Source organism: Myotis nattereri, assembly GCF_964212035.1.
Source record: "Myotis nattereri genome assembly, chromosome: X".
In the NCBI taxonomy this organism is placed as follows: Eukaryota; Metazoa; Chordata; class Mammalia; order Chiroptera; family Vespertilionidae; genus Myotis; species Myotis nattereri.
Genome location: NC_138078.1, coordinates 110,270,876 through 110,286,864, shown reverse-complemented (window position 1 = coordinate 110,286,864; position 15,989 = coordinate 110,270,876). Strand labels below are relative to the sequence as shown.

General features: G+C 41.2%; 1 protein-coding gene across 1 annotated transcript; it reads left to right on the top strand.

Moving 5' to 3' along the window:
* Window positions 1-10,695: 10,695 nt before the first annotated feature.
* On the top strand, window positions 10,696-14,320 carry RPL39 (ribosomal protein L39). The gene is made up of 3 exons (XM_081081296.1): window positions 10,696-10,789; window positions 12,149-12,252; window positions 14,072-14,320. Exons 1-3 carry the CDS (start codon window positions 10,787-10,789, stop codon window positions 14,118-14,120), a joined length of 156 nt encoding a protein of 51 aa, XP_080937422.1. The 5' UTR covers window positions 10,696-10,786; the 3' UTR covers window positions 14,121-14,320.
* The last annotated feature ends 1,669 nt before the right edge of the window (window positions 14,321-15,989 follow it).

Sequence of the window (15,989 nt, the reverse complement as noted above, 5' to 3'; positions counted from 1 at the left end):
ATCAAAGGAGAGATCGACAATACAATCACAGTAGGGGACTTTAATACACCACTGACATCACTGGATAAATCCTTTAGACAAAAAATCAGCAAAGAGCCCTAACTGGTTTGGCTCAGTGGATAGAGTGTTGGCCTGTGGACTCAAGGGTCCCAGGTTCGATTCCGGTCAAGGGCATGTACCTTGGTTGCGGGCACATCCCCAGTAGGGAGTGTGCAGAAGGCAGCTAAATTGATGTTTCTCTCTCATCAATGTTTCTAACTCTCTATCCCTCTCCCTTTCTCTCTGTAAAAAAATCAATAAAATATATTTTAAAATAAAATAAAATGAAATGTTAAAAAAATTAGCAAAGAAACAGCAATCCTAAAAAGACTCATTAGATCAGATGGACTTAATTGACATCTTCAGAAAATTTCACCCCAAAGCCGAAGAATATACGTTCTTCTCAAGTGCACATGGGACATTTTCAAAAATAAACCACATATTGGATCACAAGCAAAGTCTCCCCAAAATCAAGAAGATTAAAATCATACCAACCATCTTCTCAGACCACAAAGGCATAATATTAGAAATAAACTACAATAAAAACAATCCAAAACACTCAAACACTTGGAAGCTGAATAGCATGTCATTAAATATTGCTTGGGTTACCAATGAGATCAAAGAAGAAATTAAAAACATCCTGGAAACTAACGACAATGAAAACACAACAATCCAAAACCTATGGGACACAATGAAAGCAGTCCTGAGAGGGAAGTTTATAGCTCAACAGGCCTACCTCAAAAAGCAAGAAAAAATGGTAGTAAATCATCTAACTCTACAACTCAAAGAATTAGAAAGAGAATAACAAGAAAAGCCCAGAGTGAGCAGAAGGAAGGAGATAATAAGGATCAGAGCAGAAATAAATGACATAGAGACCTAAAAAACAATACATAAGATCAATGAAACCAAGAGCTGGTTCTTTGAAAGGATAAATAAGATTGATGACCCTCTAGCCAGGCTCACCAAGAAGCAAAAAGAGAGGACCCAAATAAACAAAATCAGAAACGATAGAGGTGAAATAACAACAGACCCCACAGAAATACAAAGGATTGTTGAAAAATACTATGAACAACGCTACTCCAACAAACTAGACAACCTGGAGGAAATGGACATGTTCCTAGAAAAATACAACCTTCCAAAACTCAATCAGGAAGAATCTAAAAATCTCAATAGGCCAATAACTATGGAAAAAATTGAAGCAGTCATCAAAAAGCTTCCAGCAAACAAAAGCCCAGGACCAGATGGCTTCACAAGGGAGTTTTACCGAGCATTCAAGGAAGAACTAAAACCTATCCTCCTCAGACTATTCCATAAAATTCAAGAGGAAGGTCATTCTATGAAGCCAGCATCAACCTCATACCAAAATCAGATAAAGACAACACAATGAGAGAGAATTACAGGCCAATATCCCTCATGAACATAGATGCCAAAATCCTCACCAAAATCTTAGCAAATCGGATCCAGCAGTACATCAGAAAGATCATACACCATTACCAAGTAGGATTTATCCCAGGGATGCAAGGATGGTACAATATCCGCAAATCAATAAACGTGATACATCACATAAACAAATTGAGAGAAAAAAACCACATAGTCATTATCAATTGATGCAGAAAAAGCATTTGACAAAATCCAACACCGATTTTGTTTTATTGCTTAAAGTATTACAAAGGGTATTACATATGTGTCCTTTTTTCCCCCCGCCCTTGACAGTCCCACAGCCTCCCCTACCTCCCAGTGTCTTATGTCCATTGGTTATGCTTATATGCATGCATACAAGTCCTTCGGTTGACCTCTTACCCCCCTCCCTCCTGCCCCCCAACCCTCCCCGGCCTTCCCGCTCCAGTTTGACAATCTGTTTGAGGCAGCTCTGCCTCTGTATCTATTATTGTTCAAAAGTTTATAATGGTCTCTATTATCCATGAATGAGTGAGATCATGTGGTATTTTTCCTTCATTGACTGGCTTATTTCACTTAGCATAATGCTCTCCAGTTCCATCCATGCCGTTGCAAATGGTAAGAGTTCCTTCCTTTTTACAGCAGCATAGTATTCCATCGTGTAGATGTACCACAGTTTTGTAATCCATTCATCTACTGATGGGCACTTAGGCTGTTTCCAGATCTTAGCTATGGTGAATTGTGCTGCTATGAACATAGGGGTGCATATATCCTTTCTGATTGGTGTTTCTGGTTTCTTGGGATATATTCCTAGAAGTGGGATCACAGGGTCAAATGGGAGTTCCATTTGTAGTTTTTTGAGGAAACTCCATACTGTCTTCCATAGTGGTTGCACCAGTCTGCATTCCCATCAGCAGTGCACGAGTGTTCCCTTTTCTCCGCATCCTCTCCAGCACTTGTCGTTTGTTGATTTGTTGATGATAGCCAGTCTGACAGGTGTGAGATGGTACCTCATTGTTGTTTTGATTTGCATCTCTCAGATGATTAGTGACTTTGAGCATGTTTTCATATGTCTCTTGGCTTTCTGAATGTCCTCTTTTGAAAGGTGTCTATTTAGGTCCTTTGCCCATTTTTTGATTGGATTGTTTATCTTCCTTTTGTTAAGTTGTATGAGTTCCCTATAAATTTTGGAGAGTAGGCCCTTATCAGATATGACATTGGCAAATATGTTTTCCCACACAGTGGGTTTTCTCGTTGTTTTGTTAATGGTTTCTTTTGCTGTGCAGAAGCTTTTTATTTTGATGTAGTCCCATTTGTTCATTTTCTCTTTAGTTTCAAGTGCCCTAGGAGCTGTATCAGCCAACACCGATTTTTGATAAAAACTCTCAAGAAGGTGGGAATAGAAGGATCATACCTCAACATAATAAAAGCCATATATGACAAACCCACAACCAACATTATAATCAATGGGCAAAAACTAAAACCATTTCCTTAAGAACAGGAACAAGACAGGGATGCCCACTCTCACCACTCCTGTTCGACATAGTACTGGAAGTATTAGCCATTGCAATTAGACAAGAAGAAGAAATAAAAGGCATCCAAATTGGAAAAGAAGTAAAACTGTCCTTATTCGCAGATGACATGATATTGTACATAAAAAACCCTAAAGACTCCATCAAAAAACTATTAGACTTGCCGAAACCGGTTTGGCTCAGTGGATAGAGCGTCGGCTTGCGGACTGAAGGGTCCCAGGTTCGATTCCGGTCAAGGGCATGTACCTGGGTTGCGGGCACATCCCCAGTGGGGAGTGTGCAGGAGGCAGCTGATCGATGTTTCTCTCTCATCGATGTTTCTAACTCTCTATCTCTCTCCCTTCCTCTCTGTAAAAAATCAATAAAATATATATATAAAAAAAACTATTAGACTTGATAAATGAATGCGGCAATGTAGCAGGATACAAAATTAACGTCAAGAAATCTATGGCATTTCTATACACCAATAGTGAACTTACAGAAAGAGAGACTAAAAAAGCAATCCCATTTACCATCACACCAAAAAAATTAAGATACCTAGGAATAGCCGTAACCGGTTTGGCTCAGTGGATAGAGCATCAGCCTGCAGACTGAAGGGTCCCAGGTTCGATCCCGGTCAAGGGCATGTACCTTGGTTGCGGGCACATCCCCGGTAGGGGTGTGTAGGAGGCAGCTGATCGATGTTTCTCTCTCATCGATGTTTCTAACTCTCTATCCCTATCCCTTCCTCTCTGTAAAAAATCAATAAAACATATTTTTTTTAAAAAAGATACCTAGGAATAAACATAACTAAAGAGGCAAAAGACCTCTACTTAGAAAACTACAGGACGTTGAAAAAAGAGATAGAGGAAGACATAAACAGATGGAAGAACATACCATGTTCATGGACTGGTAGAATCAACATAATTAAAATGTCCATACTACCCAAAGCATCCTATAAATTCAACGCACTTCCCATTAAAATACCAAAGGCATATTTCACAGACCTAGAAAGAACGCTCCAAAAATTCATCTGGAATAAAAAAAGACCCCGAATAACTGCAGCGATCCTGAGAAAGAAAAAAGTAGGTGGGATCTCAATACCAGATATCAAGCTGTATTACAAAGCCACTGTTCTCAAAACTGCCTGGTACTGGCACAAGAACAGACATATAGATCAATGGAATAGAACAGAGAACCCAGAAATCGACCCGAACCAATATACTCAATTAATATTTGACAAAGGAGGCAAGAACATACAATGGAATCAAGACAGTCTCTTCAATATATGGTGTTGGGAAAATTGGACAGATACATGCAAGAAAATGAAACTAGACCACCAACTTACACCATACACAAAAATAAAATAAACTCAAAATGGATAAAGGACTTAAATGTAAGACGGGAAACCATAAAAATACTAGAGGAATCCAAAGGCAACAAAATCTAGGGCATATGCCAAAGCAATTTATTCACTGATACTGCTCCTAGGGCATTGGAAACTAAAGAGAAAATAAACAAGTGGTACTACATCAAAATAAAAAGCTTCTGCACAGCAAAAGAAACCATCAACAAAACAACAAGAAAGCCCACTGCATGGGAGAACATATTTGCCAATGTTATCACCGCTAAGGGTTTAATCTCCAACATTTATAGGGAACTCATACAACTTAACAAAAGGAAGATAAATAATCCAATCAAAAAATGGGCAAAGGACCTAAATAGACACTTTTCAAAAGAGGACATTCAGAAATCCAAGAGACATATGAAAACATGCTCAAAGTCACTAATCATCTGAGAGATGCAAATCAAAACAACAATGAGGTACCATCTCACACCTGTCAGAATGGCTATCATCCACATTCAACAAACGACAAGTGCTGGAGAGGATGCGGAGAAAAGGGAACACTCGTGCACTGCTGATGGGAATGCAGACTGGTGCAGCCACTATGGAAGACAATATGGAGTTTCCTCAAAAAACTACAAATGGCCGAAACCGGTTTGGCTCAGTGGATAGAGCGTCGGCCTGCAGACTGAGAGGTCCCGGGTTCGATTCCGGTCAAGGGCATATACCTGGGTTGTGGGCACTTCCCCAGTGGGGGATGCGCAGGAGGCAGCTGATTGATGTTTCTCTCTCATTGATGTTTCTAACTCTCTATCTCTCTCCCTTCCTCTCTGTAAAAAATCAATAAAATATATTTAAAAAAAAAACAAACTACAAATGGAACTCCCATTTGACCCTGTAATCCCACTTCTAGGAATATATCCCAAGAAACCAGAAACACCAATCAGAAAGGATATATGCACTCCTATGTTCATAGCAGCACAATTCACCATAGCGAAGAGCTGGAAACAGCCTAAGTGCCCATCAGCAGATGAATGGATTAGAAAACTCTGGTACATCTACACAATGGAATATTACACTGCTGTAAAAAAGAAGGAACTCTTACCATTTGCAGTGGCATGGATGGAACTGGAGAGCATTATGCTAAGTGAAATAAGCCAGTCAATGAAGGAAAAATACATGATCTCACTCATTTATGAATAATAAAGACCATTATCAACTGATGAACAAAAATAGATACAGAGGCAGAGCAACCTCAAATAGATTGTCAAACTAAAGCGGGAAGGCCGGGGAGAGTTGGGGGACAGGAGGGAGGGGGGTAAGAGATCAACCGAAGGACTTGTATGCATGCATATAAGCATAACCAATGGACATAAGACACTGGGGGGTAGGGGAGGCCGGGGGAATGTCAAGGGGCGGAAAAAACGAGACATATATAATACTCTTTGTAATACTTTAAGCAATAAAACAATTTTTTTTAAAAAGTTCAAAATGGAACTCCCATTTGACCCTGTGATCCCACTTCTAGGAATATATCCCAAGAAACCAGAAACACCAATCAGAAAGGATATATGCACCCCTATGTTTATAGCAGCAGAATTTACCATTAGCGAAGATCTGGAAACAGCCTAAGTGCCCATCAGCAGATGAATGGATTAGAAAGCTGTGGTACATCTACACAATGGAATACTACACTTCTGTAAAAAAGAAGGAATTCTTACCATTTGCAGCAGCATGGATGGAACTGGAGAGCATTATGCTAAGTGAAATAAGCCAGTCAATGAAAGAAAAATACCACATGATCTCACTCATTTATGGATAATAAAGACCATTATAAACTGATGAACAAAAATAGATTCAGAAGCAGAGCAGCATCGAACAGACTATCAAACTACAGTGGGAAGGCTGGGGAGGGTTGGGGGGCAGGTGGGAGGGGGTAAGAGATCAACCGAAGGACTTTTTTGCATGCGTATAAGCATAACCAATGGACATAAGACACTGGGGGATAGGGGAAGCCAGGGGAATGTCAAGAAGGGGGAAAAAACGAGACATATATAATACTCTTTGTAATACTTTAAGCAATAAAACAAAATTTTAAAAAAACACATATTCACAAATGATTCTAAAATACCAAATTTAGTTAACCTCAGGGACCTCTACAATAGTAATAGTTTAAACAGGCATCTACAACTCCGCTCCCCCGAAATTCAGTTTATAAGAAGGATAGCTAAGTTAGTATAGTAATAAGCATATAAATTTTCTATTTTTAATAATTTGTTGTATAAGCCCAATTAGCTTAGAATGTATTCACCCCCCCTCAAAGGTGGCAGAAAATCCATAATAAACAAATCAAATATATAACCCATGTATAAATGCATAAAGAGGCAAAAAGAGTAAGCCCTTAGTTCATATTATAACCTAATGTACCTGAGAAAAATGTGCCTCATCTCCCTCTGTTGCTGTTGGGGATGGAGTCCTTGCAGTATCTTGAGAAAAGAGATTTTCTGAGACTTACATGAGAGGATATGATATAATAGAAAACTTTATTTCTGTGGAATTATATCCCTGGGTTTCCATGGTCTCCTTTCCCTTAGTCTAGTTATAGAAGAAGTGTAGCTGGGGTTTCAGTAGAGCTAAAATCAGAGCTGGTGTTCAGAGTTTCTGTTCCATGTTGGAGCAGCGTCCAGTCCAGCATCAGGCTACTTGCAGTCCATTAGTCCATTGTGTGTGGGGGTCCACATGGCTGTGGGCCACATGGGAGAATGCCAGGGAGCCAAGAGAGTGAGCCCTGAGCAACAAGAATCCCAAAGGCTCCACAAGCACAAGAGAGCAAACATTGTTTAGAGCAGTGGTTCTCAACCTTCCTAATGCCGCGACCCTTTAATACAGTTCCTCATGTTGTGGTGACCCCCAACCATAAAATTATTTTCGTTGCTACTTCATAACTGTAATTTTGCTACTGTTATGAATCATAATGTAAATATCTGATATGCAGGATGTATTTTCATTGTTATAAATTGAACATAATTAAAGCATAGTGATTAAACACAAAAAAACCCAAAAAACAACCAATACAACAATAGCCATCCAGTGTGAATGAATAAAAAATATACCTACTTTTTTTTGTCAGATCTGCAAAATACATTTTTTGGTTTGCCACAGAATTTTAGTAAAATTATTGACGTGAAAAAGGCTGGAAATTGTGGCTACAGGGCAGCGGTTCTCAACCTGTGGGTTGCGAACAATGAAAATACATCCTGCATATCAGATATTTACATTATGATTCATAACAGTAGCAAAATTACAGTTATGAAGTAGCAACGAAAACAATTTTATGGTTGGGGGTCACCACAACATGAGGAACTGTATTAAAGGGTTGCGGCATTAGGAAGGTTGAGAACCACTGCTAGGGTATAAGATTGAAATCGGAAAAAAAAAAAAAAAGAAATCGGGGTATAAGAGAAAGAATCAAGGGTGGGTATCTATATTAAATGGCTTTAAGCAAAAAATTATTCTGCTAAAGATGTTGCCAGTTGTTCACCTCCAGGATAAAGCTCAGACTCCTGAGCCTATCCTGGGAAGGTCTAGATACGTGCTCTTAGCCTCTACACTTTTGCAAATATAGTTTTCTCTTTCTGGAAAGCCTTCCCTCGCTCCCTTTCTCTGCTTTCTCCTATTCTCGGCCAGGATTTCCCTCAAGCAGCCCCTTCTCTGAAGACCTTTTCCCCCAATCCTCTATGCCCAATCTATCCCAATATTACACATAGTAAGGATGTTCACTTTCACATATATCTTCCAAATCTTTTCCTCTTTATCCAAATGCCTTTATTCTCTGCAGATGGCTGCTTGCTCAACCTCCTCAATTCCTGTGCTCTAAGCCAACTACTGTGTGCCACTTTGGTTTTCCTTCTCTCCACCTCACAAGTTCTCTCATGCTACTTTTGCTTAGGAAGGGCGGGGGTATTCTAAAATAGATATTAATATTTGAAATTAAATGAAAATGAAAAGATTCAGATATTTTTCAAAAAGAAACAATAGGAGAAATCAGTGACTAACAAAAATTACCGCCGAAACCGGTTTGGCTCAGTGGATAGAGCGTCGGCCTGCGGACTGAAGGGTCCCAGGTTCGATTCCGGTCAAGGGCATGTACATGGGTTGCGGGCACATCCCCAGTAGGAGATGTGCAGGAGGCAGCTGATCGATGTTTCTCTCTCATCGATGTTTTTAACTCTCTATCTCTCTCCCTTCCTCTCTGTAAAAAATCAATAAAATATATTTTAAAAAAAAATTACCTATGGGGAAAAATAGCCTATGGGGAGGGAACAAAGGGGGAGAGACTGGGGTAGCAGCTGGACCACTGTAAATGTTTCATCTCTGGTTTTGTCTGTAGACCCATATAAATGTGTTAACTTTATACTAAAACTAGAGGCCTGGTGCACAAAATTTGTGCATGGGTAGCGTCCCTAGGCCTGGATGGAGATCAGGACCAATCAGGGCCTTCCAGCTGCTGGCCAGAGCTTCTCTTCCCTGGATGCCGGCCTGGGCTTTCCTTCATTCCACGCTGCCTCCCAGTGGTCAGTGCACATCATAGTGAGCAGTCAAACTGCCGGTCTCCCAGTCGAACTTCCGAGGGGACACTGCATATTAGCCATATATATATATATATATATATATATATATATATATATATATACATACACACACATACACACACACACACATATATCACTAATAAAAGGGTAATATGCTAATTAGACCAGGAGACCTTTCAGATGTCCTCCTGGACAAAGCCATGGTGGTGGGGCTGAGGCAGAGGCAGTCAGGCTAATATGCAAATCGACCAAATGGCGGAACAACCGGTCGCTCTGATGCGCACTGATCACCAGGGGGCAGATGCTCAATGCAGAAGCAGTCGGACATCCCCCAAGGGCTCCCAGACTGTGAGAGGGCGCAGGCTGGGCTGAGGGAACCCCCGAGTGCACAAATTTTGTGCATCAGGCCTCTCTCTCTCTCTCTCTCTCTCTCTCTCTCTATATATATATATATATATATATATAGTATACACACACACACACACACACACACACACTATTTGCCCTGTTACAATACAAGGAATGAAAGTAATCATGCCTGATGTTTACTGAGCTTGTTGGTGTATATGTAGGGTATATATTGACTCATGGCTTACAATTTGCTTAAGATATCCTACCAGTGACTCTGAATCTTCACATAGCATTATGTCAACAAAAAATAATTTTTAGTTTAATTTATAATTTTTAGAGAAAAAGAGAAACATCAATTTATTGTTCCACTTATGTATGCATTCATTGGTTGATTCTTGTATGTGCCCTGACTAGGGATGGAAGCCACAACCTTGGCATATCAGGATGATGCTCTAACCAACTGAGCTACCTTTGTTTTTAAATGGGAAAAGATTGAAAATGGAACATTAACATCCAAAATGCTGCCATTCATTCCTGTACATTTTGCCAAAGGTGGACTACAAAGCCAATCTGGGCTTCCTAGCAACCAAGAAAATGGTTCTGTCCAGAACTTTCTCACCTTAAAACCTTGATTGACAACCTCTTGCTCAGACAGCTCTATGGCAGTCTGTAGGCTTACAGGGCACACCTGGTCCAGCCCCTGCCCAGCTGTTCTGCTTTTTCCACCACCACCCAGCCAGGTGACCACTATAGTTGACCCTCAACAACGGGGGGAGGGGGGGGGTGTTAGGCCAACCCCCACGCAGTCAAAAATCCACGCATAAATTTTGAATCTCCAAAAGGCAGTTCCCCTTTGGAATCCACCAGGGGATTGGTTCCAGGACCCCTGCCCCCATACCAAAATCCACAGATAAAAAGTCTCTTATATAAAATGGCGTAGAACAATGCATACAGTCCTAGACCAATGCATAAGGTTGGCTCTCCACATCTGCACCATAGGATTCCAAACCGCGGGTGGAAAATACTGTTTTGGTTGAGTCCGCGGATGTGAAACCCGGGATCCAGAGGGTAAGTGAACGCACACAGTTTAAAACCGTATAATCCCAGGGTCTACTGCACTTCAAACAATTCAGCAAAGGCGTTCCCAGCCCAGGCGCAGGCGCAAACCCTTGGCGCTCAGACTTTCGTCCCTCCCCCAGCCCTAGGAGTTAGACCCACCCACCCCGCTCCCTCGGCCTCCCAGCGCTTCTGCTTAGGTGTTTATGATCGCTGCCATCCTCACCCACGAAACAGGTGCCCCGGGCACACTGAAGGACTCCAAGGAACCCACCTACAGAAGACGCGCAAAGCGAACTGCATTTCCCAGGGCCGAGCCCGCGTTCCCACAGCTCCCTGGGAGCGCGCGAGGGGAGGGCCCGCCCGGAGGGGGTGGTGACTGCACCGCCTCAGTCCCCATAGCCCCACCCCGTCAGTGCCACTAAATACGTCCTTCCGCTTCCTTCTCTCTCTTTCTCCGCCATCGAGGTGCGCGCGTTAGCCTCTGCCTCACCATGGTAAGTCCATCCTTTACCATCCGCGTGGGGGAGGCTCATCGAGTTCTCAGATCCCGCGAGTTGGCGTGCGCCGCGGGCTGCGCCGAGATGCGGGGGTCTTTTCGAGGCCTTTTGCAGGGAAGGCCGAGTTTGGGCCCTGCTCCAGTCGGCGGGCCTGGCGGGAAAGTAGTAAGCAATCTAGCCCTTGGGGAGGGGCGGGCTGCCTGGCGCTGCGAGGTCTGACTGGGGTGCCCTGTGCGCCAGGCCGCCGCCTCGAGCGGGTTCCGCTTCCCGTCGCCCGAGCGAACTGATTCTGGGGCAGAGAAGTTGGGGGGGGGGGCGGGGGACGACGCGGCAATCGTGGCCCAACTGCTGGCTGCCTACGACACGGACCTGGCATCGAGAATAGAATGGGGCTGCTGGTTTTCGTAAAGTTTTTTAAGTTGGCGGCCAGGAGCCTACCACATTTTGAGCTTCAAGGAGTTTTTTAGTCATTCCAGGGACTTGAGCTTTACCCTATGGAAGCTCCTGGAGCAAGGACGCTGTGATACGAACCTCTGCCATTTGGGCATTCTTCGTAAGATGCCCGCTGCGGACAGTCACTGGGTTTTTCCTGTGACGGTTCCCTGAGAAGTTTAAATTGAGCATAGGCTTCTGGGTCTGGAGAAGATCCGTATTTGGTGTTTTATAGTTTTAATGGTTGACGGAAAATTTAATTTACAGCTACTGAGAACTGGGAGATGGGTGTAGTCTTTGCCTTTTTTAAAATGGCCCCTAATATGCAAAGGTGTGTTGGGCCACAAGCGCCAGACTTTAGAGGAGCGTTCATGCTATTCCTCCTAAGTAGAGTTAGAATTAATATCAAAATGATCAGCGGGTTAGAGTAGATCTACTGAATATGGGGAACGTTGTGTAAATCCTCATTACTTTTGTAATGAGCCTTGAATGAGGGGATACTCCTGTTTTACAAAGAAGGGTACTGAGACAGACTTGCAAGTTACACATTTAGTTTACTGAAAGCTGTGTTCTTTCCTGAAAACCTAGTTCCCCAGCTCTCACCATCCCTGATGTGGTCCTCCTCCAGAAGACTTGGGGTGCCCTAGACTCAACAGAAAGGATCAGGGTTTGACTCCCATCTTTTCGCATTAATATGCTTCCTTTGGGGGCAGGTTACATACCTCCTGACTTTTTAACAATGGGAATTAAGGTCCCTACCTGCAGAGAAGTTGCCAGAAACGAAACAAAGGGCATGATGGTTTTGGAGTTTAGGGGTTTGGTATATATTGAGCATTTAGATGTTTGTTGGATTGAGGAAGTTCTTGACTTTGAATATTTTGAGCAAGTTCTGATATTTCTAAGTTGATTGCATATCCTTCCCAGTCTTCCCACAAGACTTTCAGGATCAAGAGGTTCCTGGCCAAGAAACAAAAGCAGAATCGGCCCATTCCCCAATGGATTCGGATGAAAACTGGTAATAAAATCAGGTAAGGACACTACCCTCCTGTTGTTTTTTTTTTAATTTAAGATTGCTTTGGGGTCATAAGTAATTAAAAGTTGTATGCAATCCAATTTATCCTTTGCCACCACTCTGAAATTTTTTAATGTACTTCCTCTGGATTTCTGGACATGACCCAGCCCACAGCTGGGCTTAGTAGACACTCCTCCAATATTTGTTAATTTCCTGGTTGTCTTCATACTGGACCAGAACATAATATGGGAGGCTATGTCATTGTACAGCCCAGCAGGGAAGACCATGATGCTTCCCTAATCCATCTTTGAAGTGTTTATCTTTATTTTTTTTTCTTAAGATTGGAATATTGCCCTCCACTGCAGAAGTAGTTGAATTGATGGCTTTGGAAGAATAGACATTATTAGAATTATTACAAAGTACTTCCAATCCCAGGTCATCTAGGCCAATTCCTGGCAAAACAGGCCTTAAAACTCCTGCATGCCTTTCAACCCCACTGCTTTTTGGAGACCCAGTGGACCTTGAGATAGGTGTTTTTTTATTTGTTTGTTGTGTTTTTTTGTTTGTTTTGTTTTTGGAGATAGGTCTGGAAGGGGAAGAAAAATCAATGAGATTTACCCAAAGGCTCACTGCCAATGACAGCGCGGTGTGTTTAACAGCACCATGTGAAAATCGCCACCCTCTATAGCCTTACATGCCACCACTTTGCTGCTTTTGGTATATTTGGTAATAAACGGTAGTCTTTATTATTTATGCATATTAATGTGTATGGGGGATATCTCATTGTTACAGGTGCAACTAGAATTTAAAGCACATGGCGTTGCCATCATACAGTACTGAGAAAAAAGCATTGAGGCACTTGGTGAAGTGGTTTGTTTGGCAGCTCAGCCCTTCTACAAGTTTGATGGATTTCTGTTGAGAACATCAGGCATTCATAGTAAAGCACCCCCCCCCCTTTTTTTTTAACATAGCTACATGAACATCAGTTTCTCTAATGGTGGTGGGACCTGCTTTTGGGTTGTAAGGATTGAAAGAAATGTATGTGAAGCTTGGTGCCTGCGGTTATCAATATTAGCGTCTTGCTCTGTGAACTCCTAGAGCTGGGGAAGTATTTTATATTTATCATTGCACACTTTTGGTCCAGAGAATTGGCACAATAGAATTATTTTTCTATCGACTCAGCTGTCTTCAGACTTAAAGTGTATTGAAAGCAGGTTGCAATTACAGTGCTTCATTTTGTGGAAGTACTGCCATTATCCTGCTGAAAGAAAATCTTGTGTTGGTCATTTTGATTTTGCCTTTATGAGGGTAAAATCATGACAGGCTTACATGGACAGTTCAGAGATGGCTTTAGCTCTGCAAATCACTTTTTTTGCTATTAAAGTGAGAGAGAGTGTTGATATATTGTAAAAATTATGCAGGAACTATGTGTGTGTGTGTGACCCATTATGTAGGAATGACTGTTTTTGATGTATTTCAAAATATACATGTCTCTGTCTAAGTCTCTACCTCAGGTCTGTTGAATCAAAGTTGGGTGAGCGTACACTTGGGGAGGGGAGAGCTTCCCCGCTGCTTCAGTACCACATAAGAACCAGTGTCTTCATACCCTGGAATCATTTTGAGAGGTAAAAATTTGATTTGACTAGTTCTTAAACATCTAGCAAATCATTTTTTACTCTCCAAAAAGAGCTCCAAACTTGTGAACGGAAAGAAAAGCCCGGACCCTTTACCTTTCAAGGATATTGTGGTACATGAAAAGGCAAAGTTTGTGGTGAATGAGAGCAGCAAAATTGAGGTCAAACTGTTTTTGTAACTTGGAATTTCCTTCTGTGTAGGTACAACTCGAAGAGGAGACATTGGAGAAGAACCAAACTGGGCCTATGAGAAATCACACATGAGAGATGACTCATATTTATGCTGTATCCAGGTTGCCTACACCCTTAAATGATTGAAAAGATGCTACTGTCTGGACAGTTGGGGCATTTTAATTGGAAGATTAATGAACTTGTGATTTTGCTCTGTTGATTTTTTCCTCCTGAAATAGAAAGTTGATTCAGTAATAAATGTGAGCTCTTTTAAACTGCTGTTGTATTCTGGTTTGTATTGAATGACATAAGTGTTCTCTGGCTACTAAGTCCTTCAGTATGGCTTATGTGAGTAAGAAATGGATTTTTAAATTTTTGTTTTATTTTATTGTTATTAATCCTCACCCAGGAATATGTTTTTATTGATTTTAAGGAGAAACATCAATCAGTTGCTTCCTGTACACGCCCTGATGGGGAATTGAACCCACAACCTTTTGGTGCATGGGACGACACTCCAACCCAGAGCCTGTACACAGCTAAATTTTTATTGTAATTAAATAGCTCCATGTGGCTAGTGGCTTTTATACTTTCTGTTATGAGGAGAGCATATTTTTTTATCCTCATGCCTGAGGGTAGCACATTCTTTTTAAAATGAACAGCATCTTTATATGCTCTTCCTCAATACAAGTAGGAATCATCTGAACCAGAGGTTGACAAACTGGTCTGCTGCCTGATTTTGTATGGCTTATGAACTAGATTTCTGCAATTTTAAATGGTTGAAAAAAAATATTTTGACACTAAAGAAATAAAATTTATTGGATATTTATGTGCTGTGCACTATTCTAAGCACTTGGGATTAATCAGTTGGATTTGTCTAATAATATGCAAATGGCTAATAATAGGCCATTATGCAGGCCATGTCAAATGTCTGGAGAAGGTGGGAAGTAGCAAGTGTCCTCATAGCTTTGGAATTAGGGTGGAACTGCAGCGAGGGAAAGGGGAGCTCTTCGGGTCTGAATCTCAGCTGGAATAAGGGCTCATTCACTTCCTTCAGGTCCAGAGGTAGCAGCTAATTTCAGCAGATACTATCCCATCACACTTTAGAGTTCTTTTTGTTTTCCTTGTTTAAATTACTGGCATGTGGTTTCTCTTAATTTGAACTTGACTTTTAAACAGTATATAATGATGTATCCCAGCAGTTTTGAGGCTACATGACATCACAACAGACTGCAAGATTAAGAGAATTTAGTTGTCTACTGTTAAGGCAAATATTAAAGAGATCTGCAAAAATGTAAAATAACACTAATATTAAAAACTTTAATGATTTTTTTAAAAAATAATGTATTATTTTTTAGTAGGACAAAATTTTGAAGCAATTCTTAAATTTATCCTATTAAAGAGTTATTTTTTTATTTTTCAGTTACAGTTGATATACAATATATTAGTTTCAGGTGTACAACGTAGTGATTACATATTTATATAATTTACCAAGTGATCACCTTAATCTAGTCCCCTCTGAAACTACATAGTTATTAGAACATCCCTTATGCTGCACTTTACAATCCCATGACTTTTCTAAATAACTTTTTTTAAAGGTTTATTTTATTAGGGAAACATTGATTTGTTCCACTTAATTTATGCATTCATTGGTTGATTTTTGTATGTGCCCTCACTAGGGAACAAACCCACAACCTTGGTGTATTAGGACAATGCTCTAACCAACTGACCTGCCTGCCCAGGGTCCCCCATGAATATTTTGCCTTTTTGGTTTTAACATTTTACAGAGAGGATGGGAGAGGGATAGAGAGTTAGAAACATCAGTAAGAATCGATCAGCTGTCTCCTGCACACCCCCTACTGGGAATCAATCCCGCAACCAAGGTACATGCCCTTGACCAGAATCAAACCTGAGACCCTTCAGTCCAAGGGCTGATGCTCTATCCACTGAG